The sequence below is a fragment of the Solea solea genome, chromosome 1 (assembly GCF_958295425.1).
Source record: "Solea solea chromosome 1, fSolSol10.1, whole genome shotgun sequence".
Classification (NCBI taxonomy): Eukaryota; Metazoa; Chordata; class Actinopteri; order Pleuronectiformes; family Soleidae; genus Solea; species Solea solea.
In genome coordinates this window covers 25,620,374-25,647,710 of record NC_081134.1, presented here as the reverse complement: position 1 = coordinate 25,647,710, position 27,337 = coordinate 25,620,374, and the positions used below count along the sequence as shown (strand labels likewise).

The window sequence follows — 27,337 nt, the reverse complement described above, 5'->3', positions numbered from 1 at the left end:
TCAACTAATACACACTACAGGTGCTCCATGCAAACGTATCTTTTTACTTTTACTTCAGTACAGAGGAATACATATATACATATATATGCACATATGCACATATATACATAAATAGCGCTAAATGTGGCTGAAATAAAAGATAAAAAAAAAAAAGAAGAGCCGTTTGGGAGCCAAAGGATACGAGTACTAGGCTGCGGCCTGCAGGAGGTTGGACCTCCAACTCCGCCCACACCGGGATGGGAAGGTCCAGCCCCGCCCACTTGCTGCATTTACGAGACCTGCCAACTGTAGGATTTCGTCATTTTCGTTTTAACGTACATAAATGTTGTTATCTATAAAACTAAATGGAAAATTAATATAATGTAATTAGATCAGTCAAAAAAGACAAATGCATTTATATTTTGTAATATACATAGGCCTACGTCATTATTTGCCTCTTTACTTCTCGAAAGATACAGCTCATTAAAAAAAAAAACGGAACGCCCATCACTTTTAAACACTGGTTTGAATTCAAACTCTGTCCTCTCATTGGACGAAAGCAAAGGTTTCCGTGTCTCGGAAACGGTGGCTTAAATGCGACTTTAACGTTATTTTCTAACCACCGTTAAACACTGAAGATTAACTTTCCTCTTTTTCACACGCGCTTTGTCTCCAAAGACGAAGAAACTACAGAACAGCTTCGTCTTTCATCTCCTCTGCTGCTCTATGTCACGTCCGCATCGTCGTCCGAGCTCCAGCTGCACGAAGACGGAGTCACGGAGACTCGGCTGCTTTCACCGGGGAAACGAGTTCATCGTGGCCGCCGTGTAGTGGTGTCACAGCGGTTCACGGTTCTCACGTCAACACCGACACAAACAAGTAAGAGACGCTCGGGTGTGTGTGTGTGTGTGTGTGTGTGTGTGTTTAACTTAGTTTTTATTCAGTGTTTCGTCAACAACAGAGCATCATATACATGTTTTCCTGCTCAAGCCAGCTGTAAGCAACATTTATAAACATTATAACAAAGTTCTAAACAGAAAAAGCTTCATATTAAATCTAAGAATATACACGTTTAGACATATGTACAAACATTATATTAGTAATGAAAGAACAGAAAGCAAGTAGAAGGGCTTTTGTGGGTTTTTGAATCCTTAGTAAATAAGTAATATAAGTAAGGGGGGGGGGGGGGGGCTGCTGTAAGTGATATACTCAAAAGGTATTTCTTGTCCTTGTCCAAAAACCAAAATGATTCCGTTTTAATGATTTATTTGTTTCATGAAGCAAAGAATGTAGAAAATATTCACATTTAAGTTTCTGTGATTTTCAGCTTCTTAAATGTGAATATTTTCTGCGGTTGACAACTTTTAGGTGCGTTAACACCGCGGTATATTTGACTTAAGTCAACATTCACTCCTCTCCCTCTCATGTTCATCGGGGAACTACGGTGGCCTGTGCAAACCATAATATCAGTGATTTGTATTTCCACCTGCAGAGTGAAAGAATGCCCCGGAAGCGGGCCGTAGGAAGAAAACGCAGGAATCAAGCCCGAGCAGATGAGACGGGAAACGAAGACGCTCTCCTGGCGACAGGAATGAACTCAAACAAGGTTTTATTTTACTTTTGTTTCCTCACATTACAACGTAACGATGTACACGTGGATGTTTGGACTGAAGTGTTTCTGTTCCCCGTCGTTTTTCAGGCTGCTGCTCTTCCTGAAATGGCGCAAAAAGGCGTTCAGCTGCGCTCAGAAAACTTCTCTTGTCCGATCTGTCTGGAGCTTCTGAAGAATCCAGCGACGACTCCCTGTGGACACAACTTCTGTCTGGACTGTATCAAGACCTACTGGGATGGGAGGACGATCTCCAGCTGTCCTCAGTGTAGAAAGACCTTCACGCAGAGACCTGAACTCATGAAAAACACCATGTTAACAGATTTAGTGGAGGAGCTGAAGAAGACTGAGGTTCACGCTGCTCCTGTCTGTGACTTGTATGTTGGAGATGAAGATGTGGCCTGTGACGTCTGCACTGGCCGCTGGAAACGTAGAGCTGTCAAGTCCTGTTTGGTTTGTTTGGCCTCTTTCTGTGAGGAACATCTCCAGCCTCATCATCAGTCACCTGCACTAAAGAAACACAAGCTGGCTGAGCCCTGTGAGAACCTCCAGCAGAACATCTGCCCTCATCATGACGAGGTGATGAAGATGTTCTGTCGCACTGATCAGCAGTGCATCTGTTATCATTGCTCTCTGGAAGAACATAAAGACCACGACATGGTCTCAGCTGCAGCAGCGAGGACGCACAAGCAGAGAGAGCTGGATCTGAGTCTCCAGAAGAGACTCCAGGACATAAAGGAACATGAGAAGGTGCTGGATCAGGAGGTGAAGAACGTTAATCTCTCTGCTGACGAAGCAGTGGAGGACAGCGAGAGGACCTTCACTGAGCTGACGAAGCTCCTGCAGATAAGAAGCTCTGAGGTGACGCAGCAGATCCGATACAAGCAGAGAATTGAAGTGAGACTTATCAAAGACAATCAGAGGAAGCTGCAGCGGGAGACCTGGAAGCTGAAGAATATGCAAAGGGATCTGGAGCAGCACTTGCTGAACGAGGATCACACCCAGTTTCTCCTTGGTGTCCTCCACGCCTTCCCACCGGCGGCGCTCAGTCCATCCGTAAACCCGCCCACCATCAACGTCCAAGCTCATGGATACTTTGAGGACGTGACGGCAGCTGTGGCAAAGGTCAGAGGTCAACTCCAGGACGTCCTGACTGAGACTCCTGTGGACGTCGTAATGCCACAACCAGAACCAAAGAGCAGAGCTGAGTTCCTCACACATTCAAGGAAACTCACACTGGATCCAAACACAGCTCACGAGTTTCTGATCTTATCTAAGAGAAACAGGAAAGTGACTTTAGTGAGAGAGCGTCAGGCTCCGCCTCCTCATCCACTCAGATTCTCTCTCAGTTGGCAGGTCCTGAGTAAAGAGAGTCTGAGCGGACGCTGTTACTGGGAGGTTGAGAAGAAGGCGGAGCTGGTTGATATCGCAGTGGCATACAGTGACGTCACTGGTTCTCATCTTAATTTTGGAAACAATGACAGATCCTGGTCTTTGACTTGTTTTGAGCACAGCTATGTGTTTAGCCATGACCATCATAAAGATCAAGTTGGGTTGGGTTCGACCTCCAGAGTGGGAGTTTTCCTGGACCACGTTGAAGGTTTTCTGTCCTTCTACGACGTCTCTGACACCATGACTCTGATCCACAGAGTCCACACCACGTTCACTGAGCCTCTCTATGCTGGACTTGGGTTTCCTCTTATGTGCCCTGGAAGCACAGCTGAGTTCATTTAAGCCTGACCCACAATCCAGACCAGGTTCTCCTCAGTCCATCTACACACTCGTCCAGCATCGACCTCCAGCCTCGGAGATACTGGCAAAGGTCAGAGGTCAACGACAGGATGTACTGACTGCGACTCGAGTGGATGTTTACTTTCATGAGGATTTATTAAGTTTTTATGGCAGTGAGTGGTTTTTTTTCTTTCACCTTACATACACACCTGTATTTAATGTTGATATTTGTTCCTTTCGACAATGTTTATAAAGTATTTAGTGAAAGCTAAAAATGAATGTACTGCATCAGAGATGTTTGTTTATTGGGCAGCAACGAGTCATCAATTTAGTTTTTTTTTACAGAATTAATACCATTACCATATACCATGTCATTTTTCAGCTTCTTAATTGTGAATATCATAGTAATCATTCAAACTGATTAATTGTGTGGACAAAAACAGACGTTTGGAAACTTCATCCATCCCAGGTTTGACTCATTATCGAGTCGATATAGAATTTATCGAGACTTAAAGGACTCGTGGAAAAACTGCTCCACACCTTTGACTTCAGTCGATCGACAGTCGTATATACAATATAACAACTATAATATGGAAAATATCTCTGTCACTGTGCTGTTGGCAGCCATGTTTGTTTTCACACACACACGGTCAATAAAAATGCTGAGAAATACAAGCTTTTTAATATTAGTACTTTATTCTCATAATATTACAACTTTATATACACATATCTATATATATATATATATATATATATGCATACGTGTGTGTATACATATGTGTGTGTGTGTGTGTGTATGCATATATATATATATATGCGGGGGGGTAGATTAAGGTTCAGTCAGAAGAAGTTTAGAAGACGCTTTTTCTTTTCAACTGTTTCGGTGTTTTTGTGAAGGAACGGGTGAAATCTGAGCCATGTACAAACCACAAGAGGGCGCCATTATCCTTAATAATCCTTCATCCTTTATTCAGCAGTGAGCCAACAGTCAATGTGAAAACAACTCTTTCACTTCATCACATATTTGTGTTATTTCAGTTCAAACCATTGTTCAGATTGAGATTTGTTACTAAAGCTAATTAAACGTTCAGTTACAAGAAGAAAACACGTCTGATGCTGTGATATATTGTGATTATATTTACTGTAAGCTAAAATAAACTTGCACTCTGCTTTAATTTCGGCTCCTTGTGGTTCATCTGCTTTATGTGTTTTTAAAAGTTTAACGATTGTTTGCTAAAAAAACATGGTTGTTAATTCATCTGTTTTCTTCATTGACCCATTGGCAGTTAAATGTATAAAATCAGTCAAATAGAGTGCTGGTTAGTTACTATTTTTTTTTCCAACATTATCTTTATTGAGTTTTCACATTTTTTCCAATTACATAAACATACAGAAATAAGAGTGCCCTCACATCAAGAAAGACATCAGGGGTAGTTAAATTATTGTCCAGCATTTAAATTGTCCTTCCTTGTAAGTCAGGTACTTATGAGGTAACACAGAGCAACACTTAAGTGAAAGTGTAAGTATAAAAGACAAAAAAAAGAAAGAAAAGATGGTTAGTTACTATTTAACATTTTAAGTTTAGTGAAAAGCTAATAAATGGTTAACTTGAGAATTAAGTCAAATATACATAGGGCTACAACGATTAATCAATTATTAATTAATGGTCAACTATTTTTGATAATGGATTTGTTGGTTTGAATGTTTGTTTTTATTCATTGAAACCAGTTTCTGGGATTCTTCAGCTTCTTAAAAGAATATTTTCTGCATTCTTTGCTCCATAAAACAGAAATAATTTTTAGTTTGAGAAACATCGTTTCAAAACCATGACTGACATTTTCAAGATTTTCTGACATTTTCTTGACCAAACTAGTATTAATAATCACTTGCTGCAGCCCTATATATATAAATAAATATTTTAAAAACAAAATGGTAATGATTATTTTTGTTGACCTAATGTATTAATAAGTTCACCGCCATGAACGCCTCATTAGCCCCCATATCTGTAAAACTAAAATAATTATGAATTTTATTTACACATAAATCTGCAGGTTGGGAAACGTCCCACTCTTTGGGAACCACTGCTGTAAACCCCAATGCTTCGACTTAATTTGAAATGCCTCAAAAAATGGACGGATTTTGGACTTTAATCTCATAATTCTGATTTTGCTTTCCTCCGAATTTTAATCTCAGAATTCTGACTTTGTTTTCCTCAGTATTTTAATTGCTGAATTCATGCTGTTATATTGATTTATTTTAATTGTTCTACTTTCTTTCAAAACCGGTTTTTACATGTGACCCTAATGCTCTTCCGTAGGTTTTCTTTGTGCATTGTCGTGTATAAATAAAGTTTTGTATTTATTAAAAAAAATAAACAGTGGGAAATCCTCGGTGCAGTACATGACATTCACCGCCAGGGTTCATCTCCTCCTCGGCTCTGCTTGGCTGGCGCTGTCTGTGTTTACCTCTCAGCCCAGCGCCGCAGCCGCTGCAGCTCATCCTCCTCCGACACTGGTGTGAGGGCCCTCGTTTCTCATCCTCAGTGCTGTGTGTCGGTGGCTCTGTAGCCGAGGTGAGTGAGCTCTTGTTCGGGTGTTTCTTAAAAAATAGATGGCATCACTGGGGCTTGTTAGCCAGCTAGCACCGTTAGCTTAGCCGCTCTCTGCTGTCCCGTGATGGAGGACCGTGAACATGGCGCCCTCCAAAACAAACGAGCCCACAGTTAAGTGTCTACGTCGTCTCGTCTGTGTGCTGTTTTGTCGGCGGACGGAGCTCCGCATGTGTGCTCCCTACACACACACGGTTCTTCGTTTTGACCATTAATGTTCGCGTGTGTTCGCTGACAACTTGGCGAAGTTCGTGCAGCCTGACAGCTTAGGTTAGCGACGTAGCAACCTGCTAGCCGCGCTAACAGGACGACTACACCGCGTTGGAATTTGATACGTTTCAGTGTTTGTTCTGGCATTTCGGTTATAAACGACTCTTTGATCACATCATGTTATTCGATCCGAACCTGTCACGTAGATGAAGTGAAACCCGCTCCTTTGTATCTGCTAGCCTTGCTTTGGATGTTAGCTTGCCTGCTAAAGAGAGTGGGCTCATGAAGCGGCAGTGGTCGTGGCCCTCCACCGCTGCCTCTTTTGTTGCTAAATGTACAAGTTTGAAGTGAATTAGTCACTGGTGGTTTTGTGTCACTGTCTTGCAGTGTTAGTAGACTGTGTTGTCGCTTTGTAAACGCGTCAACTTAGGCGCTGTGAGCGGGTTAACCGTGAATATTAGCGTGTCAGGCTGGACTCTTTAAAAACGACATTATGATGAGGATGTTTTCTTGTTGTTGTTTGGCTCAGAGGAGTTGTCAAGTTCCTGACAACAAGCAGCAAGAGCGTGGTGACGTCTCTTTGTTTATCCCGGGAGACCATTAAACTCCCTCAGCTCACACACACGTGTTATATTTGGAATAACCAGGATAAATGCTTCAAAGACATATCCTTTGAAGCATTTGAAGCACCCAAGAACTGGGTTGAGAAGTACATTATAAAGTTTAATTTTATTAATCCCCTGAGGGAAAGTATTCCTCTGCATTTTGACCCATCCTAGAATTAGGAGCAGTGGGCTGCCACACTGAGTAGCGCCCTGGGAGCATTGGGAGTTGGGTACCTTGCTCAGGGGTACCCCAGCCCTTTTTGGCTGGGTGGGGATTTGAACCGGCGACCTTCCGGTTACAAGTCAAGTTCCCTTTCCTACGGCCACGGGCTATCCATGTTAGTCAGACATTCATCTTTTTCGTTCTCTGAATTCCTTTCAGATTACTAACTTGCTCTTTCCTCAAGAGATTTTTACATTAGTAGTTGATGCTATTCCTTCCTTCAGGCTTTAAAATGTTGTCGTCATGATATTACCTAATACAGGAACCATGGAACCTTTTTAGAGCACAGAAAGTAAAAAATAATAATGAATGTAAGATAGAAAATCATCCAAACCTGCATCAGATTTTATCTGGAAAAATAACTAATATAATGTGGACATTTTTGCGTCTACGATTTGTGAAGTCTTTGGAATTAGATTTGTTTCAATATTTCAAACACTTTTCATGCAGCAAATAACACTTTAAGAAGCAAATAAAATATTGATTTAATCATTCAAAAATATTGTATTTTATTGTTTGAAAATACACTTGTTCTTTGCTAAGTTTTCCTCGTTGACATCCAACAAAATAATTGTCAATGTCTAACGTTTGTCACATTCTAAACGTTAGGTATTTACAATTATTTGTCGGATGTTGATGGGGAACGAGTTCCAGGCGGACAGCGACTCCAAGCCTGTGACAACTTCTGGTCCATTGAGCTGTCGCTCCAAAATTCAGTAGCCAATCAGGAGGCAGCTTCCTAAGGACCGCCCACAAACAAAAAACCACAACGCAAAGTGAGGGAGAGCAAACCTAAATATCAATAGAATGTGAATTATAACCTTTATAAGATTGTGATGCCGATCTTTCACCTTTTCAAGGTGCTGCTCAGAACGTCGTATGAATTCACACAATCCCTATCACGTCTTGTTTCCTCCTGTGCTTCTTTGTTAAAGCGGTAAATTGTATTTTTCCCCTCAGTTGTAAGAGATGAATAAGGAAATCATGTCACGTGTGTTAAAGAAGAGGCTGGCCGACCCCAAGGTGGTCCAGTACGTGTGGGCGGCCATCGAGGTCATACGCAACCAGAAACAAATCGCAAACATGGACAGGATTTCAAAGTAAGATCGCTGTGTTGTTTTTCAACGTTGTTGTGAGTTTTTTGTCTGTTTTTTTTAATGGTCTTTCTGTTTCCGACCTGTGCAGGTACCTGAGCCGCGTGTTTGGCATGCACCCCAAAGAGACCGCCCGCCAGCTGAGCCTGGCCGTGAAAGACGGCCTGGTGGTGGAGACGCTCACTGTCGGCTGCAAAGGCTCCAAGGCCGGCATCGAGCAGGAAGGTTACTGGCTGCCTGGAGAGGAGATGGTACGCTCGCATCGTCAACACCAACAACACAAAAACACACTGTGTATCAAAGTGGAGGTAGACCTCTGGTTGCAAAACAAACTCCTGTCTCACTCTCAGGGATTAAAAACACACTCCCGTCTCACTCTCAGGGATTAAAAACAAACTCCCGTCTCACTCTCAGGGATTAAAAACAAACTCCTGTCTCACTCTCAGGGATTAAAAACAAACTCCCGTGTCACTCTCAGGAATTAAAAACAAACTCCCTTTTCAATCTCAGGGATTAAAGATAAACTCCCGCTTCAATCTCAAGGTTGAAAAACAAACTCCTTTTTCAATCTCAGGAATTAAAGATGAACTCCCAACGCTGGCTGTCAATCAAACGGGAACGTAGTTGTAGGTTTGGGACTGAGACCAGATTATCTCCTGAGGAAAACATGAACCAATACTTTTTTCACCTCCCTGCAAACTTGAGTTCTTTTTGCAACCAGCGGAGTCGCCCCTTGGTGGCTGAATTCTACATGTTAGTACAAACTGGTCTCTGAGGACAAGTGTCCAGTGGAGCTCAGGTCATTTTAAAAACAAACAGCACTTTTTAAACACAACTCTCTGAATCACTTGCAATCACAGGACCCGAAAGCAGAGGGCAGTAAGGTAAGGGCTGCTTTGTTACTTTCAAATTCACCATGTTTGTTTGTTTGTTTCCCCCCCCCCCCCCCCCCAAACTAACACCTCTCTGTGAGAAATCACTCTGGGATTTGATTGTGGCTGACTGAGATTAACGCATGTTTTCAGGATTTTTAAGTCTTTTTAACTCGGGCGTGTCCAAAGTCCCACAACTACCTGTTGAAGTAGTAGTACCTCTTAGGGTCCAGCAGAAGGCCCTCTTCTGAGTGATTTTAAAAGAGGCATCTGCAGCAGCTACAGCACCTTGGATATGCTAGACCAGTGGGGTCTGAAACCTTTTAGAATGAAAAGAGTCACTTTGGTTCCTTCTCCACCCAAAAAAACTGAAAGTTTGTCGCATTTATGTAGTTTAAGAACTACAAAAAGAAAAATGTGCTGTTTGTACCATATAGTGTAGAAAAAATACTACTTTGAAGTAAATAAAACTGATTTTATGTAGTTTATTCAATATCGCATTTGACGTAGATGTTGGATGTGACGCACAAAATAGCAAAACACTTTTATTCACGCCTTCCTCTCTACAAAGATATAGAAATAAAATAAAAGTAAACACATTGTTGTTGTTTTTCCAAATCTACAAGGAGCCACTGCAGTGTAGAAGAGTAAAGCTGGTCTCAGTCCAGCTGGCATGTGTTCTGTTGTGTGTTTTTGTGTTGACCTCACAGAGGTCAAATCCTCTAATGAATAACCACAGCATTTACTCAACCTTCACAAAATGTTCACTGCCAGGGTTTTTAGACTGGAGTAAATCCAGTTTTTTTTAAAAGAACACTTGTGACGGTGCGCGATGATTAAAATAATCATACACTTTATCAGTTTTGAACTTCTGTATTCAAACATTGTTTTCACTGTTCCTTACGTTCCTTAGTGATTCGTTTTTCAAACTTAGAAATCACGTTTCAGTTAGTTAGTGAGGAAAAAAGCCTTTTCTTTTGAAGGTACCATTGATATACTAAACAGGTTGTTTCAATGTTAAAATCTAATGTTTTAGATTTCAAAGTATCATTGAAATAGTAAAATAATTATTGTGTTTGTGTTAAAATACCATTGAAAGAGTAAAAATAGGATTGTTTAGGACACATGGTGATATCTGGTGTGATATAAAGTATAGAAAGTCATGTTTTTGTGGGATCTGCAGCAGATGACGTGCAGTGTGATGTATGTCACTGCAGATAAAACGTTGTAGAAGCCACATGCTGCTCTGTGATGAGTCTCGGCTCGACACTGACGACTCCTCTTCAAACCCCCCGTGTTAAATGTTTTTATCTTGTGAATTTAGCGTGAAAGAAGACAGAAGTTCAGTTGATATTTAGGCGAAAGTCTTCCTTGTTTTTTACGACGCCACCTCCTGTTTCATGCCCTGTGTTGCTTGATGTACGTAGACGAGGCCGACGCAGGACAAACGTGGAGTCATAATCACTAGCGGTGTTGTGGACACTGTCCACTGTCTCTTGCCATCGTTGATGTGAGATTCCGTGCAGAACAATGAGTGACTAAAGTTAAAACAAGAGAGACTAGCGTTACTCGCTCTAATGACAAAGACTGATGTTGACCAAGATCCCAACGACAATCACAGGTCCAGATACAGTTAAGCTGTGTTAGCACATTCAGTCCTTGAGTTTGAGGGTCCTGGAAAGTCCTTGGGAACCCTGTTTAGAATGGTATTATTGTAATTGTATTGTAATGGAATGGAATCTTGAGGTACCTAAAGATTACCTCCACGCTCAGGTCTCGGTTAAAGATCTAACTGTAGTAGAAGTAGCAGGCGTCAAGACCGTTACAACAGGATGACAATTTGTGTCTGTTTTAAAAGTCTGACATGACCAAGCTTAAGTGGTTTTCTGGAGATTTTTACTTTCCCAAACGGTGTTGTGGACACTGTCCACTTTCTCTCTCTCTGCTGTTGACGTGAGATTCTGTGCAGAACAATGAGCGAGTAAAGTTAAGCCAAGAGAGACTAGCAATTGACCAAAGAAAATGAGAAGACTAACTATGACTGAGGTCCAAGGACAATCATGTGTCCAGATGCAGAGCATGCTGCAAATCAATAAAAGTGGATGCCATGGATGAAGATTACAAGTTGTCCTCTCATGTTAAGCTGTGTCAGCACATTCTGTCCTTGAGTTTGAGAGAATTAGTTCTAGAAAGTCTTTTGGGAACCCTGTTTAGAATTGTTGTAAGTGTTGTAATCGAATGGAATATTGAGGTAGTTGAGGAAATAACTGTAGTAGAAGTCGCAGGTGTCAATAACTGGTAGAACAAGACAACACAGACACATTTGTACCAAAAAGACGATCTGTGTCTGATGTTTGGACATTTTTTGGGGGTTTTAAAAGTCTGACTTGGACCAAGCAATAATGTATTCTGTAATTGTTGTTGAGCTGAAGTTGTTTGTGGAGAAAAGTCATCAGAAAATATGTCTCAGAATACCTGGAATGTCTGCAGTAATGTTCTTATGCCTTTTGTTCATGTCTCCGTCTTTTGTCTTTAAGCTTCCTAGTTCTCAAGCTTTGCTCTGTAAACTCACTGTAGTAATATATACACATCTGTTGTGTTTGGGACACATTTGTCCTACTGACAGATGCCGTGTCCTCGGGTGTCAGAGAGCTCGTCCGAGTATAGTCAGCAGTGGCTTGTGACGTCGCAGACGATCCTTCTTTCTATTCTGAAGAAGAGTGTGTTACTCTCCCAAAAAGAAGAGTTTTCATTTATACCTTTGGTACATTTGGGATTATGCAAACACAGATGTCGCAGTGTACTCGGACTCTTTGTCCCCGGGTGAACCTTGGGAGTGAGAGCGTGATGTGACCACGGTCACTCCTTCACATTGTGTGGTGCAAAACCCATGTTGTCTGTGTTTTTTAATTTGAAAACGAGGTGTGGAAAAATACTCTTATTTCTCTGGTTTACTTTTGTCCCGAACTTGACTTTAATCCACTCCAAACTTTACAAAATAAATTGTAGCATTAAGAACTGACGTGAATCAAGTCAAAGTCCTTCAGGTAAAGTTTTGCCACCTTTGGGCACCTATCTCAGACCTTTAAAACAAGTCTCACATCTGAATGAATGGGACTAGACCATAACTCAGTCATTGTTCTCATCTAAAAGGATGCATAATGTTTTTGCCCTGAAATAAGGTATAAATGCCTCTTTTACAACAGATTATTCAGATTATATCAATTTTCATCGCACCAATCTCTTGATTGACACTTGGCTCCACCCACCAAAAGCACATGAGGTGCATGATTCCCACAGAGTCATGAAGTACCTGGAAAAGGTTTTTTTCCCAGAACCTGCCGGGCAGTTTGGAGGTTTAGTTTCACCACATGGAGGAAAGATCAGGGAGGACGCAGACTGTGAGTGGGAGGAGTGTTGGACTTCTAATGTTTTGTCTGTGGCCTTAACTCGATGAGAGAGCACTGCTGTGTGTGTGTATGTGTGAGAAACTGAAGACAAGATGTTTGAAATATTATGAAAAGCAATAGAAAACACACTGAAAATGACTCTGCGAACAGTTGAGTGAAAATCAAGTAGGAGCCAATAATACCTGGATTTCTCTTGCATTCCTTATTGAGGACATGGGGCAGCCAACTGTTGCTGGTTTGAATCCCTACAAACCGGCTGTGGTACCTGAGCAAGGGACCCAACCCCCATTGCGCCTAAATCTCTAAGGATTAGACGTTCCTTGCATGTTATTATACTGGCTACTCTAACCCCGTCTTTCTCCTGAACCTGTCGCACCTCCAGCTGCGCCTCTTAGCGGAGGACGGAGAGTATGTTTTCTGTCCTCCACCTGCTGTGGCTGGCGGGCCGGAGGGGGTGGTGTCACCCAAACTTTGTGCTCTGCTGTGTCTTGGCTGCAGGACTGGGAGGCGGAGAGCCACGACTGGTACTGCTTCGACTGTCACCTACCGGGCGACGTCCTCATGTGCGACAACTGCTTCCGAGTCTATCACCTCAAGTGTCTGTCGGACGAGTGCAAGCCCCGGGACGGAGGCTCGCAGTGGCAGTGTGTCGTCTGCAGGGTAGGTGGTTGAGTGCCGCCTGTCCGTCATGGTACAGGCGGGGTCAGGCTTGCGTTTCGACTGAGAACAGAACCTTTACTCGGTAGGCGTGAGTGTGGGCTGTGCCCCAACGTGGTTCAGGTGGAAACAGTAAAGGTACCAGATGTTGGAGCCCAGCTCGGGTGATGAGGTCCAGTCAGGAGCTGCTCTGGTTCTGATCCTTTTGTTCTCTCCTGCAGGGCAGTAAAAAGAAGAACCTGAACAAACAGGAAATGAGTAAATACCTGCGTTTTATCGTCCAGCGAATGAAGGAGAGGGTGAGAACCACAACACATTTATTCTTCCTTCCTCATGTCTTCACGAGCATCATTATTTTCTACCATTAATCTAGTCACTGTTGGGTCCAGAAAATGTAGATCAATCCTGCGAATGATCTTACGTCACAGGTCACAGATCCACAAACCAAAATGTCAGTTTGAATGATTTCTTCGTTTTATGGAGAAAATATTCACATTTAAGAAGCTGAAAAATGACAGAAAGTAAAAAATATTCACATTTAAGAAGCTGAGAAATGACAGAATGTAGAAGATATTCACATTTAAGAAGCTGAAAAATGACAGAAAGGGAAAAGTATTTACATTTAAGTTGCTGAAAATGACAGAAAGTAGAAAATATTCACATTTAAGAAGCTGAAAAATGACAGAAATAGAAAATATTCACATTTAAGAAACTGAAAAATGACAGAAAGTAGAAAATATTCACATTTAAGAAGCTGAAAAATGTCAGAAAGTAGAAAATATTGACATTTAAGAAGCTGAAAAATATTTACATTTAAGGAACTGGAAAATGACAGAAAGTAGAAAATATTCACATTTAAGAAGCTGAAAAATGACAGAAAGTAGAAAATATTCACATTTAAGAAGCTGAAAAATGTCAGAAAGTAGAAATTATTCACATTCACTGTAATAAGCTGAAAAATGTCAGAAATTAGAAAATATTCACATTAAAGAAGCTGAAAAATGTCAGAAATTAGAAAATATTCACATTAAAGAAGCTGAACATGACAGAAAGTAGAAAATATTCACATTTAAGAAACTGAAAAATGACAGAAAGTAGAAAATATTCACATTTAAGGAACTGGAAAATGACAGAAGGTAGAAAATATTCACATTTAAGAAGCTAAAAAATTACAGAAAGTAGAAAATATTCACATTTAAGAAGCTGAAAAATGACAGAAAGTGAAAAATATTTACATTTAAGAAGCTGAAAATGACAGAAAGTGGCAAATATTTACATTTAAGAAGCTGAAAAATTACAGAAAGTAGAAAATATTCACATTTAAGAAACTGAAAAATGACAGAAAGTAGAAAATATTCACATTTAAGAAGCTGAAAAATGACAGAAGGTAGAAAATATTCACATTAAAGAAGCTGAAAATGACAGAAGGTAGAAAATATTCACATTTAAGAAGCTGAAAATGACAGAAGGTAGAAAATATTCACATTTAAGAAGCTGAGCAATGACAGAAAGTAGAGAATATTCACATTTAAGAAACTGAAAAATGACAGAAATAGAAAATATTCACATTTAAGAAACTGAAAAATGACAGAAAGTAGAAAATATTCACATTTAAGAAGCTGAAAAATGTCAGAAAGTAGAAAATATTGACATTTAAGAAGCTGAAAAATTACAGAAAGTGAAAAATATTTACATTTAAGGAACTGGAAAATGACAGAAAGTAGAGAATATTCACATTTAAGAAGCTGAAAAATGACAGAAATAGAAAATATTCACATTTAAGAAACAGAAAAATGACAGAAAGTAGAAAATATTCACATTTAAGGAACTGGAAAATGACAGAAGGTAGAAAATATTCACATTCAAGAAGCTAAAAAATTACAGAAAGTAGAAAATATTCACATTTAAGAAGCTGAACAATGACAGAAAGTAGAGAATATTCACATTTAAGAAACTGAAAAATGACAGAAAGAAAATATTCACATTTAAGGAACTGGAAAATGACAGAAGGTAGAAAATATTCACATTTAAGAAGCTGAAAAATGTCAGAAGTTAGAAAATATTCACATCCACTGTAATAAGCTGAACAATGACAGAAAGTAGAAATTATTCACATTTAAGAAACTGAAAAATGACACAAGGTAGAAAATATTCACATTAAAGAAGCTGAAAAATTACAGAAAGTAGAAAATATTCACATTAAAGAAGCTGAAAAATTAAAAATTGTTTAATCACAGGCTGTGGATCTGAACAAGAAAGGCAAAGACATTAAACATCCCATGTACAGACGACTCATCCACACGGCACTGGACGTCAACAACATCCATGAGGTAAGAGTCAAACTTCTCAGCGATGATTGACTGCGAGTAAAGTGTGCTGCCCTCTGCTGGTGCTGTACTCTCTGTGCATGTTCTCTGTGTTCTGTCAGAACCTGGCTGAAGGAAAGTATAAAAGCTTCGACGAGTTCAAAGCAGACGCTCAGCTCATTGTTCACAACACTTCCATTTTGTACGGAGGTGAGTGGACTTTTTCAAACCTTATTGAAAACATGTTAGTGTTTGATGAGAATGATGGAGTGTTCAGCTTTTAATGAAGACATTTTTACTCCATACATTAAACTTGTGAAACATGCTGAGTCTGAGTTGTTTCAGTTCACAGCGACCAGGCGGAGATCGCGCGGTTGCTCTTCAGCGACACGTGTCACGAGGTATCTCAGCTTCCCCTTGACCTCACACAGATTATATTTATGAAATCTCTGTGGATGAATTCTCTTTCCCTCTCTTTTCTTTTTCCAGCTGAACGAATTGTTGTTGTGTAAGACCTGTTTCTACCTGTCCAACGCTCGGCCCGACAACTGGTTCTGTTACCCTTGTGTGAGTACAGCCCACGGCTGCAGTTTCACCTTTCATTTTACCTATTACTCAAATACTTGTTTAGTCCAGAAAAAGTTGAAAAAGGCTGATCAATGTTTCCCAAAAGTGTCTCTTTTTTTGTCCACAAACCAACATGATTCAGTTCAGGTTATGGAGCAAATAAAAAGCTGAAAATTAAGATAACTTTTGTTCCGTTTCTTTGTTTCCTCGGCAGAGTCCCACTCACGACCTGGTCTGGGCCAAGATGAAAGGATTTGGTTACTGGCCGGCCAAAGTCCTGCAGAGGGAGGACAACCAGGTGGACGTGCGCTTCTTTGGACACCAGCATCAGAGGTGGGACATGAGTACTGTAAGAGCAGGATTCATTCATTCATTCATTCATCAGGGTCTAATTTGGAAACAGTAGTGGACATGGAGAGTGTTTTTACTCTGCTTTAAAATTCTCTGGAAAACCTTAAATAGGATTTATCTCACAAAACAGGCAGAAAATAACATTTAAATCATAGACCAGGCTTCTGCTGATCTAATCTCTGTACAGCCTACATACAGCAGGTACCATTGATTTTAATCAGAATTACTAGTTTTTAAAAGCAAGGAGAATTCCGAGATTAAAATCAAGAAGTCAGAACTCTGGGATTAAAGTCAAGAAATTGGAATTCTGAGATTAAAATCAGGAAGTCAGAACTCTGAGATTAAAATCAAGAAATCGGAATTCAGAGATTAAAGCCAGGAAATCGGAATTCAGAGATTAAAGCCAGGAAATCGGAATTCTGAGATTAAAATCAGGAAGTCAGAACTCTGAGATTAAAGTCAAGAAGTTGGAATTCTGAGATTAAAGCCAGGAAATCGGAATTCTGATATTAAAGCCAGGAAGTCAGAACTCTGAGATTAAAGTCAAGAAGTCGGAATTCAGAGAATAAAGCCAGGAAATCGGAATTCTGAGATTTAAAATCAGGAAGTCAGAACTCTGAGATTAAAGCCAGGAAATCGGAATTCTGAGATTAAAGTCAAGAAGTCAGAACTCTGAGATTAAAGTCAAGAAGTTGGAATTCTGAGATTAAAGCCAGGAAATCGGAATTCTGATATTAAAGCCAGGAAGTCAGAACTCTGAGATTAAAGCCAAGAAGTCGGAATTCTGAGATTAAAATCAAGAAGTCAGAACTCTGAGATTAAAGTCAAGAAGTCGGAATTCTGAGATTAAAGCCAGGAAGTCGGAATTGAATCAGAATTGCTTTACTTTTTTTAAAGAAAAACGGGAAATTTCCTTTTATTAATTTTTATGGCGTGTCACGGCCGACCTGCAGTACCTACTCAGCCAAACGGGGCCAGTTTTATTTTGTCCTTGTCTCCTCCTCCAGAGCGTGGATACCCGCAGACAACATCCAGGACATCAAGGTGAGCATCCAGCAGCTGCAGGTGAAGCGCAGCAGCGGCTGGAAGAAGGCGTGCGAGGAGCTCGAGGTTTACCAACGCTTCCTGAAGGAGGGACGCTACTGGAAGACAAAGACGGAGGACAGCAGCAGCCCGCCACACAGAGAGAGCCTGCGGCAGCAGCAACAGCAGGAGGAAGAAGGGGAGGAAGAGGAGGAAGAGGAGGGCAGCAGCATGAGGACAGACAGACTGGAGCGGACAGAAGAAGCCGAGTCCAGCATCTCGTCCACGAGCAATGAGCAGGTCCGACATGTAAGTGAGACCCAGAAAACTGGCTATGAGCACGTCTTTATCTTCACTGTGAGATACACTTTACAACAGGAAACTGAAGTTTGTAATTACTCACTCTCACACACCAAACCTCAGAGAGAAAGTCAGTGGCCGTTTCTCAATATCCATACTTGTGTGTACTCCCGTACTTGTGAAAACGTCATGAGTCTCAGTCCAAATGCTGTTCCAATTCTCAAGTAAGCAAACAGCAAGTACGGTTCTCAAACCTGGAAGTGTTCTCGCTCTGCCCAGATAATAGAAATATAAATCATGAACGCAGTTTTAACATCATTTGAGGCGAGAAATTAGTCATTTAGAATTCAAACATGTGGTTTGTGTATTAAGATATGACGTATTTATAGTAGTTCCAGTGTTTATAGTATGATAAGCTCCGCCTCTGCGGACGCTCGGCGCTCACTGTGCCCGTCACAGCAGCGTTATCTCGGCCTGTCCTGATGAAATGATGACGTCGCTGTCATTAGATGCTTGGTGTGATCCATAGATTTGTTGTTGACGTGTTATTTAGTTTTTAATGGAAAATGGAAATGTTTTGACCTGACAGTTTCAAAGTTTGTATGTTATTAATGTTTTATTTATTTTAACATTGAATTTTAGATTTATATTAAAGTCACACAGTCATTGTATATGTATTTAAATATATGTAAATATTAGATATGTATCGTAGTATATATTTGTACGCGTTATAGTAGTACATATATATGTACTACTCTACAATGCTGTAATATATCTATTTTCCACATTATATTATTTGTATTGTATATTTTAATAGAAATAAATTAATAAATGAAGTTAAATATTTAAAATGTGAAAATAAGAACAATATATATGCATTTATTAAAAGTATTTCATATGTTCATTTATCAACACTGTAGGTGGCGCTAATGAGGCTGCAGCACTTGGCGCCAGCCACCATTCAAACAGCAGAACAATACACACTTGCTTACTTGAGTATTGAGAAACGGCCAGTGATTTTTATCTGCGGCGACACAGGAGCTGCTGGTCCTCTGCTGCCTCATGTGGTCACTTTGTGTCACTGAGGTCAATGTGAACGTTGGATTTCAAACACTGAACAGACAAAATAAGTCATTAGAACTTAGTGATGGAGGCAGCAGTGGATCGTTTAAATCCTAAGAACATGTTCACGTCTTTATCTGACAGACGTTTCCAACAGGGAACAGAACTCAATGATGCCATCTAGTGACTGATTTGCCACATTGAGCATTATAGTTTTATTGATTTTCAATCATTGGTTAAAATCTCACATCAGGAATATATATTATAAATATTAATAAAGCATGTAGTCCTGCATTTTAAGTGTGTTCTATTGATTTCTCTGTCTTGTTACTTGTTTTACTCGTGACTAAACTTTACCTTGTGGTGTTGTTGTTGTTCTGCAGCTCAAAGGCAGTCAGGAGCCCAAAGCAAAGAAGAGCCGTCGGACTCAGATGCTCGAGCCCAAAGAAGAAGCCAGTGTAAGTTTGCTGTTGCCTTTTTACCTTTTATGGGAGAAGAATTTTTGTTGCACATTTTGAAAATTGTGTCTTTGAAACTGCTTTGTTGTTTAAATTGTATAAAATAAAACTGCAATTCGGGATTCTTTTTATAATCCATTAGATGTTTGGGTCAGATAATGTAGATTAGTGTTTTTCAATCACTAATTGAGCCTTTCTGTAAAATGACTATGGTACACTAAAATAAGTGATATAGAGCCATCTGTAGTATGTATATATCTATATATGTAGTAAGATAGAAAACGTCTGTTTTATTTCATCACGGCACAGTTTATTTCATCAAATGGAGGAAAAAGTCGACCTGTAAATGTTCTGCTGGAGTTGATTAAAGTCTTAAAATCCCTGTGTGAATAAGAACTGAGCACAGATTTTGTCTTGAGTGTGGTCACAGCGTCTGATTTAACATCGTCCTTTCCTCTTCCACCAGGAACCAGAACCGGAGATGGAGGCCGTGAGCTCCAGCCAGGAGATTCCCGTGTCCTCGGCGCCGCAGCAGCCCGAGAAGCTGTCCGTGTCCACACAGACCAAGAAGGCGAGCGGCGGGTCGCCGCGCACGCTCCACCGCGGCACCCAGACCAACAGTGACAGCGTCTGTCAGAACATGTGCCACGAGAAATACACCAAGGTGTTCAACGACGTCAAGGACATGATGAAGGCCGACAACAAGAGGGAGACGGAGCGCGTCGTCAGGGAAGCTCTGGAGAAGGTGTGCTTCACTTAAGTCAACACAGGGGGCAGTATACACGTGTGAGGGGGCAGTATACACATGTGCTTCACTTTAGTCAACAGAGGGGGCAGTGTACACGTGTGAGGGGGCAGTGTACACGTGTGAGTGGGCAGTATAAGATTTAAGATTTATACTTTATTAATCCCCTTAGGGAAATTGTTTCTCTGCATTTGACCCATCCTACAATTAGGAGCAGTACGTGTGAGGGGGCAGTATACGCGTGTGAGGGGGCAGTATGTGTGCTTCACTTTAGTCAACAGAGTTGTTTGTGTTCAAAGTAATTTGTGTTGTGTTTGTGTTCAAAGTCGTTTGTGTTGTGTTGTGTTTGTGGTCAAAGTCGTTAGTGTTTAAAGTCGTTTGTGTTGCGTTGTGTTTGTGTTCAAAGTCATTTGTGTTGCGTTTGTGTTCAAAGTTGTTTGTGTCGCGTTTGTGTTCAAAGTTGTTTGTGTCGTGTTTGTGTTTAAAGTCGTTTGTGTCGTGTTTGTGTTCAAAGTCGCTTGTGTTGTGTTCAAAGTCGCTTGTGTTGTGTTCAAAGTCGTTTGCGTCGTGTTTGTGTTCAAAGTCGTTTGTGTCGTGTTTGTGTTCAAAGTCGTTTGTGTTGTGCGATGTCACGAGAAGCTATAGGAGAGTTTGAGTGCCACATGTAAAACAAATTTTTTGAAAGAAAGCAAAAAAAAAGTAGGATTCAAATCAGGAAGTCAGAATTCTGAGATTAAAGTGAAAATTCTGAGAAAAAAGTTGGAATGCTGAGATTATAAAATTGGAAATTCCGATTTTAATCTCAGATTTCTTAGATTAAAATCAGAAAATCGGAATTCTGAGATTAAATTTAGAATTCTGAGAAAAAAAGGCAGAATGCTGTGATTAAAAATTCAGAAATTCTGACTTTAAGCTCAGACTTCAGAGAGTCTTTGAAGGTTCTGACTCAGATTTAAACTCTGCTCGTAAACATGAAGACTCAGGTCTTTGAAGGTTTTGACTCAGATTTTAAACCTTTAAACGTAAACATGTTCTCTCACTTCAGCTCCGTGCAGAGATGGAGGAGGAGAAGCGACAGGCGGTGAGTAAAGCCGTGGCCGGCGCTCAGGCAGAGATGGACAGGAAGTGTAAGCAGGTGAAGGACAAGTGTAAAGAAGAGCTGGTGGAGGAGGTGAAGAAGCTGGTGGCTCAACACAAGCAGCTCATCTCCCAGACTAAGAAGAAGCAATGGGTGAGTTCTGCACCAGAGTTCACTTTCTGTTCACACATGACACATCCCTACCTTAACTATGAACACTTATGGCGCATTTCCACTGGCTCTACTCGCCTCACCTCGGCACAGTTAGGCACGGTATATACTCAGTATATATATATACTGAGTATATATTCTGAGTGTGTGTTAATATATATACTGAGTGTATATGTATGTATGTATGTATGTATGTTTGTATGTATGTATGTATGTATATATATATATATATATATATATATGTATATGTGTGTATGTATATGTATGTGTACATATATATGTGTATGTATGTATGTATATATGTATATATATATATGTATATATATGTATGTGTGTGTATATATACATATATAGAGTGTATACTGAGACGACAAAGAAATCAATAAAACTGACAAAAACAAGACGTTTAAGGACCTGATGTTTGCGTAGAAACAGTAGAACAACACAAACATCTCCGCTGTCATGGTCTCCTCCTCTTCCCCCTCTTCTTCTTCTTCATGTGTGAGTATGTGGTAACAACACCGCCGCTCTGGTGTCGTTGCAGTGTTATAACTGCGAGGAGGAGGCGATGTACCACTGCTGCTGGAACACCTCATACTGCTCCATCAAGTGTCAGCAGGAGCACTGGCACGCCGACCACAAACGCACGTGCCGCAGGAAGAGATGAAGCCACAGGCCCCGCCCCCTCTCCCACCTGCACAGCACCTGTCAGTCAGTCTACCACACACACACACACACACACACACACACACACACACACTCCTGCTTCTTTACTTGCCTTCCTGAGAAACTTTTGAGGACGTTCTCTGCGTGAAAAAGAGCGATTTTTATTTTTAAATTACTTTATCATTTCTGTTATTTAATGTTTTTCTTTTTTCTTCTTTTGTCCTCTGTGCGAGTGCGAGCACCGAGTCTCGCTGTGGACAATGTCTTTGTCTTTGTTTGTTTTATTTTGTCTTTACTGAAGTGCTACTTTTTGAACTTGTGTCAGAATGTGTTATTTAAGTGTGTCGTAACAACACATGAGCATTAACCCAGTCATTATTTTATTACCTGAAACCTTTTTTAAGAGAAAGAATCACTTTTCTTACTGTAAATGCAAACAGAGAAACACACAACTTGTGTTGACTCACTTTCATAGAGAAAAACGTTCTTTAAATAAAACCAAACAAACACAGTAACACAGATATAGAATAGTGGATGAGATGGCTCACACACATTTAAGGGATAGTTCAGGTTTTTTGAGAGTGGACACTTTTAAACGGGGACTCTGAATCTGAAGTTCACTCTCCCACACACACACACACACACACACACACTCACTCTCCCACACCAAACCTCAGAGAGTAAATCAGTGATTTAACGTCACACACACACACAGGAGCTGCTGATACTCTGCTGCCTCCATCACTAACTTCTAATGACTTATTTTAGCACTAAAGTGTTTGAAATTCTTTGTTCAGATTAACCTCAGTGACACAAAGTGACCACACGAGGCAGCAGAGGACCAGCAGCTAAAATCACTGATTTTCTCTGTGGACTTTGGTGTGAGAGAGTGAGTGAAAGTCATGACACCTTAAGAATTATGTTCTCCACTAGCTGCTGCTCCTCTGCTGCCTCGTGTGGTCACTTTGTGTCACTGAAATAAATTGGAATGAAGAATTTTGAATGTGGAACTTAGTGATGGAGGCAGCAGTGGATCAACAATTGTGTTTGTGTGTGTGTGTGATGTTAAAATCACTGATTTTCTCTGTGGGCTTTGGTGTGTGTATGTGTGTTATAAGTGTGTGTCACAGTGAGATAAGGATGTGATCATGTTCTTAAAGACATCATAGACTGACGTGGATTTTTTGTTAAGCGGCTAAAATAATTTTTTTCAAAAAACACAAACCATTCCTTTAATGAACCTTTTTTTCATGAAACTTTTATAATTTTACCTGAAATCAATTTTTCTTATTCGGAACAGGGTCACGAGGTCGGACTGGGCAGACGCCGTAATCTTCCGTTTGTTAATAATTCTAATGAACGTTATTATGCACAATTTAGCTGTTGTTTTGTTTTCAATCATTTTATCAGTCAAAGTCAAAGTTTCCTGTGATTTGACAGTTTTACTACCTTTTTTTTTTTTTTACTATCATTATTATTATTTTTTTTTAACGCCCTGATGTTTTGTAAAATTTCCAAAATGTGATATTTGGGTGAAAGTTTTGGTGATTGCTTCTACAAATGAGGAGAAAAGTTTGTATATTTTTCCCCGAGCATCTTCATTGTCATTTTTATCGTTTTACGTTAATTTTGTAAAGGGTGCTTTCTGTTTTCTCTTTTCTTCGCTCGCATGTTGACAAACGTCTTTTTCTTCTTTGTTTTCATGACGGTAAAAAAGGTGTTTGATAAATGTTGAAGATGGATGGACCAATATAAAACTTTATGCAAATGTGAACGATGAAATAACGTTTGTTCGGTGTTTGAAATGTTCTGCTTTTTTTGTTTAAAAACATTTTGGCTTTTTTTTTTCTTTTTCTTTTTTTTTTTTAAACGTAACTTTTAAAGTTTCCTTCGTTATGAAGACGTGACTGAACTGAGGAAAAGTTTTTTATTCTAAGATAAACCAACGTTAGTTTCCGTTAATGAGGAAAAAAAATTACAGTTAATTCTCAAATTGTGGGCGGAGCAAACTACGCTTTTATTTCCTTATATTTTAGAAAACTAAACGTATTTCGCGTTTCAGATTTGTATATATTTGCTAACGATGCGGCCAAAAAAATTAAACCAAGTCAGTACCGATAATTTTTGTGATGCAGTTTTAAAGGTCCAGTGTGTAAGAAACAGTGACATCTAATGGTGAGACTGCAGATTGCGACAAATCCATTTTATGTTTTTTAAAAAACATTTCTTTTGTAAAGTTTAAGCTAACTGTTTTGTCAGACTGCAAGTTTTATTGTTTTTGTGTCAGGTTATGTGGGCAGAGCTGTTTTTCTCCACTGAAAAAATGCGAAACATATGCGGGATCTTGGCTAACGTACATATAACAACACTCTTTAAACCTACGGTAATAATTTTAAAACTGATTAAAACGTACGTACGTATGTGTCGTATATTCAACTTCACAAGCTGGACCTTTTTAAAATGTCAAGTTAAACACAATCGAAGTAAAAATGTTCGCGATATGTATTTGTTTACATATAAAAGTCGCAATTTGTAGCAACGCAATTAGCGAATCACAATCACTGCAAACTTTAGTTGTTTGAGGCTATTTGAAAGTAAAACGCCGTAAACTGTTCACGTTATTAACGCGTTAAAGATTGGCCGTTAATATTTTGATAGTTATTAAAACGCAGTGATTGATTTAAACTGAACTGAGAGCACATTTGTTTTTAGTTGAGCTGAAAATCACGAGTCTCTCGCTCGTCGTCTGTCGTTGAGCTTTGTTTGAGTGCATCACTTAAAAAATGTCTCATGTTCAGATTTTTTTCTAAATGTGTGTTTGTATGAGGTGCTGTGAGCGCCCCCTGCTGCTGAGACCCAGGTTCAAGCATTCATCTCATTGAGACACACTTTTATAACAGGACAGTGAAGTTTGTAAACCACTCACTCTCTCACACACATGCACACACACACACTCACTTTCCCACACCAAAGTCCAAAGAGAAATCAGTGATTTTAACATCGCACACTCACAGGAGTTGTTGATCCCCTGCTGCCTCCATCACTAAGTTCAAACGTGTTGATGAGTTTATTTCGGCATGTGAAATCCTTGGTTCAGATGTACTGCAGTGACACAAAGTGACCACATGAGGCAGCAGTAGACCAGCAGCTCCTGGACTTTGGTGTGGGAGAGGGTCTTTCATTCATGAGTTAAAATCCATGCCATGTTTTTATCAGCAGGGGGCGCTCACAGCCACAAGTATACCTCCTTTTTTCTTGTTTTTTTCCATCATTATTGCACTACGTGTAAATAAAGCGTCCGTCACATTTTTCATGTACATAGTAAATGAAATTCACCAAACCTTCGTTTTCTTCGGGATGACTGTTAGTTCTTGTTTTGTACAATGTACAACCTTTTATGGTGAAAAAAAGCAAAGTTGCTTTTGTTACCACGACCTTTTGACCTTTGTGTCATGTTCAGCATGGATCTCCTCCAGTTTTCTCTTTTAATTTTTGATTTTCATGAAACACCGCACTGCACCTTTTAATGTACCTGATTAATTCAACATGTTGATTTTTTTTAAACGTGATGTTTTAGAACCAACCAATAAATGCATGACAGGTTTGTTGTGACCTGTGACCTCTGCTGCTTCTTCACTGTTTTTATATTTGTCCATCCAGACACAAAGGCTTTTTTTCACACTTTATTTCTCTGTTTTTTTACCTGCATGAGTGAATCTGTGGCTCCTCTTCTGTCTTCTTCTTCCTCTGATGTAAACAAGGACGTATTTTCACTCCCTCACATCGATGCAAGAAGACAATGACGCTTTTTTATTTTTCTATTTTTCACACTTTTATTCGTCTGTGACTTTGAGTTAAAAATGCTTTTACTTGTTTCAAGTGAAACTTAATTCATGTCTTTGTCTTCTGTTCTGTCCACATGTAAAATATTAATCGTGGCTTTTTTAAAAAAACAAACAAACAATGCTTTAGCTAGCAATATGTATATAATATATTATATGTGCTAACATGGAGGAAATAAATGTATCAACCATTCACTGTTTTCTTTCTTATGTTTTCCACAGAAACTACAGGTCATAGGATCGTGAGACTTTTTTAAAGTCATAATATCGTGAGACTTTTTTAAAGTCATAATATTGTGAGACTTTTTTAAAGTCATAGTATCATCAGACTTTTTTAAAGTCATAGTATTGTGAGAATTTTTTAAAGTCATAGTATCGTGAGACTTTTTTAAAGTCATAGTATCGTGAGACTTTTTTAAAGTCATAGTATCATGAGACTTTTTAGTATCATCAGACTTTTTTAAAATAATAGTATCATCAGACTTTTTTAAAGTCATAGTATTGTGAGAATTTTCGTAAGTCATAGTATCATCAGACTTTTTTAAAGTCATAGTATCGTGAGACTTTTTTAAAGTCATAATATCGTGAGACTTTTTTAAAGTCATAATATCGTGAGACTTTTAAAGTCATAATATCATGAGACTTTTTTAGTCATAATATCATCAGACTTTTTTAAAGTCATAGTATCGTGAGATTTTTTTAAAGTCATAGTATCATGAGACTTTAGTATCATCAGACTTTTTTAAAGTCATAGTATCATCAGACTTTTTTTAAAGTCATAGTATTGTGAGAATTTTTTAAAGTCATAGTATCGTGAGACTTTTAAAGTCATAGTATCGTGAGACTTTTTTAAAGTCATAATATCGTGAGACTTTTTTAAAGTCATAGTATCGTGAGACTTTTTTAAAGTCATAGTATCGTGAGACTTTTTTAAAGTCATAGTATCATGAGACTTTTTAGTATCATCAGACTTTTTTAAAATCATAGTATCATCAGACTTTTTTAAAGTCATAGTATTGTGAGAATTTTCGTAAGTCATAGTATCATCAGACTTTTTTAAAGTCATAGTATCGTGAGACTTTTTTAAAGTCATAATATCGTGAGACTTTTTTAAAGTCATAGTATCGTGAGATTTTTTTTAAGTCATAGTAAGAGACTTTTAAAGTCATAATATCATGAGACTTTTTTAAAGTCATAATATCGTGAGACTTTTTTAAAGTCATAGTATCATGAGACTTTTTAGTATCATCAGACTTTTTTAAAATAATAGTATCATCAGACTTTTTTAAAGTCATAGTATCGTGAGACTTTTTTAAAATCATAGTATCGTGAGACATTTTTAAAGTCAGTATCATGAGACTTTTTTAAAGTCATAGTATCGTGAGACATTTTTAAAGTCATAGTATCATGAGACTTTTTTAAAGTCATAATATCCTGAGACTTTTTTAAAGTCATAGTATGAGACTTTTAAAGTCATAGTATCATCAGACTTTTTTAAAGTCATAGTATCATCAGACTTTTTTAAAGTCATAGTATCATCAGACTTTTTTAAAGTCATAGTATCATCAGACTTTTTTAAAGTCATAGTATCGTGAGACATTTTTAAAGTCATAGTATCATGAGACTTTTTTAAAGTCATAATATCGTGAGACTTTTTTCAAGTCATAGTATGAGACTTTTAAAGCCATATGATCATCAGACTTTTTAAAAGTCATAGTATTGTGAGACTTATAGTCGTAGTATCATGAGACTTTTAAAGTCATAGTATCA

At 39.1% G+C, this 27,337-nt stretch overlaps 2 protein-coding genes across 3 annotated transcripts; both read left to right on the top strand.

The window, feature by feature from the left end:
- The first annotated feature begins 307 nt into the window (after nucleotides 1–307).
- On the top strand, nucleotides 308–4,494 carry LOC131464693 (tripartite motif-containing protein 16-like). Its single transcript, XM_058637343.1, has 3 exons — nucleotides 308–858; nucleotides 1,472–1,585; nucleotides 1,679–4,494. Exons 2-3 carry the CDS (start codon nucleotides 1,481–1,483, stop codon nucleotides 3,320–3,322), a joined length of 1,749 nt encoding a protein of 582 aa, XP_058493326.1. The 5' UTR covers nucleotides 308–858; nucleotides 1,472–1,480; the 3' UTR covers nucleotides 3,323–4,494.
- Nucleotides 4,495–5,748: 1,254 nt separating this feature from the next.
- zmynd11 (zinc finger, MYND-type containing 11) lies at nucleotides 5,749–25,760 on the top strand. 2 transcript variants are annotated; one of them, XM_058637311.1, is made up of 17 exons: nucleotides 5,749–5,891; nucleotides 7,926–8,065; nucleotides 8,151–8,310; nucleotides 8,920–8,943; nucleotides 12,840–13,001; nucleotides 13,220–13,297; nucleotides 15,236–15,328; nucleotides 15,427–15,514; nucleotides 15,650–15,705; nucleotides 15,794–15,871; nucleotides 16,086–16,204; nucleotides 17,230–17,554; nucleotides 18,991–19,065; nucleotides 19,532–19,810; nucleotides 20,856–21,041; nucleotides 21,604–21,766; nucleotides 23,026–25,760. In XM_058637311.1, exons 2-16 carry the CDS (start codon nucleotides 7,935–7,937, stop codon nucleotides 21,724–21,726), a joined length of 1,977 nt encoding a protein of 658 aa, XP_058493294.1. In that variant the 5' UTR covers nucleotides 5,749–5,891; nucleotides 7,926–7,934; the 3' UTR covers nucleotides 21,727–21,766; nucleotides 23,026–25,760. The 2 variants fall into 2 exon arrangements, with proteins under 2 accessions (XP_058493294.1, XP_058493284.1); XM_058637301.1 differs by having other exon boundaries at nucleotides 21,604–25,760.
- The last annotated feature ends 1,577 nt before the right edge of the window (nucleotides 25,761–27,337 follow it).

What these genes read in the sequence shown, in the direction of transcription:
- zmynd11 (XM_058637311.1), top strand. Translation starts at nt 7,935, where the DNA reads ATGAATAAGGAAATCATGTCACGTGTGTTAAAGAAGAGGCTGGCCGAC. An exon ending in TTTGGACACCAGCATCAGAG is followed by an intron (nt 16,205 to 17,229) that starts GTGGGACATGAG and finishes CTCCTCCTCCAG; the next exon opens with AGCGTGGATACCCGCAGACA. An exon ending in AGCCCAAAGAAGAAGCCAGT is followed by an intron (nt 19,066 to 19,531) that starts GTAAGTTTGCTG and finishes CTCTTCCACCAG; the next exon opens with GAACCAGAACCGGAGATGGA.
- LOC131464693 (XM_058637343.1), top strand. Translation starts at nt 1,481, where the DNA reads ATGCCCCGGAAGCGGGCCGTAGGAAGAAAACGCAGGAATCAAGCCCGA. An exon ending in CAGGAATGAACTCAAACAAG is followed by an intron (nt 1,586 to 1,678) that starts GTTTTATTTTAC and finishes GTCGTTTTTCAG; the next exon opens with GCTGCTGCTCTTCCTGAAAT.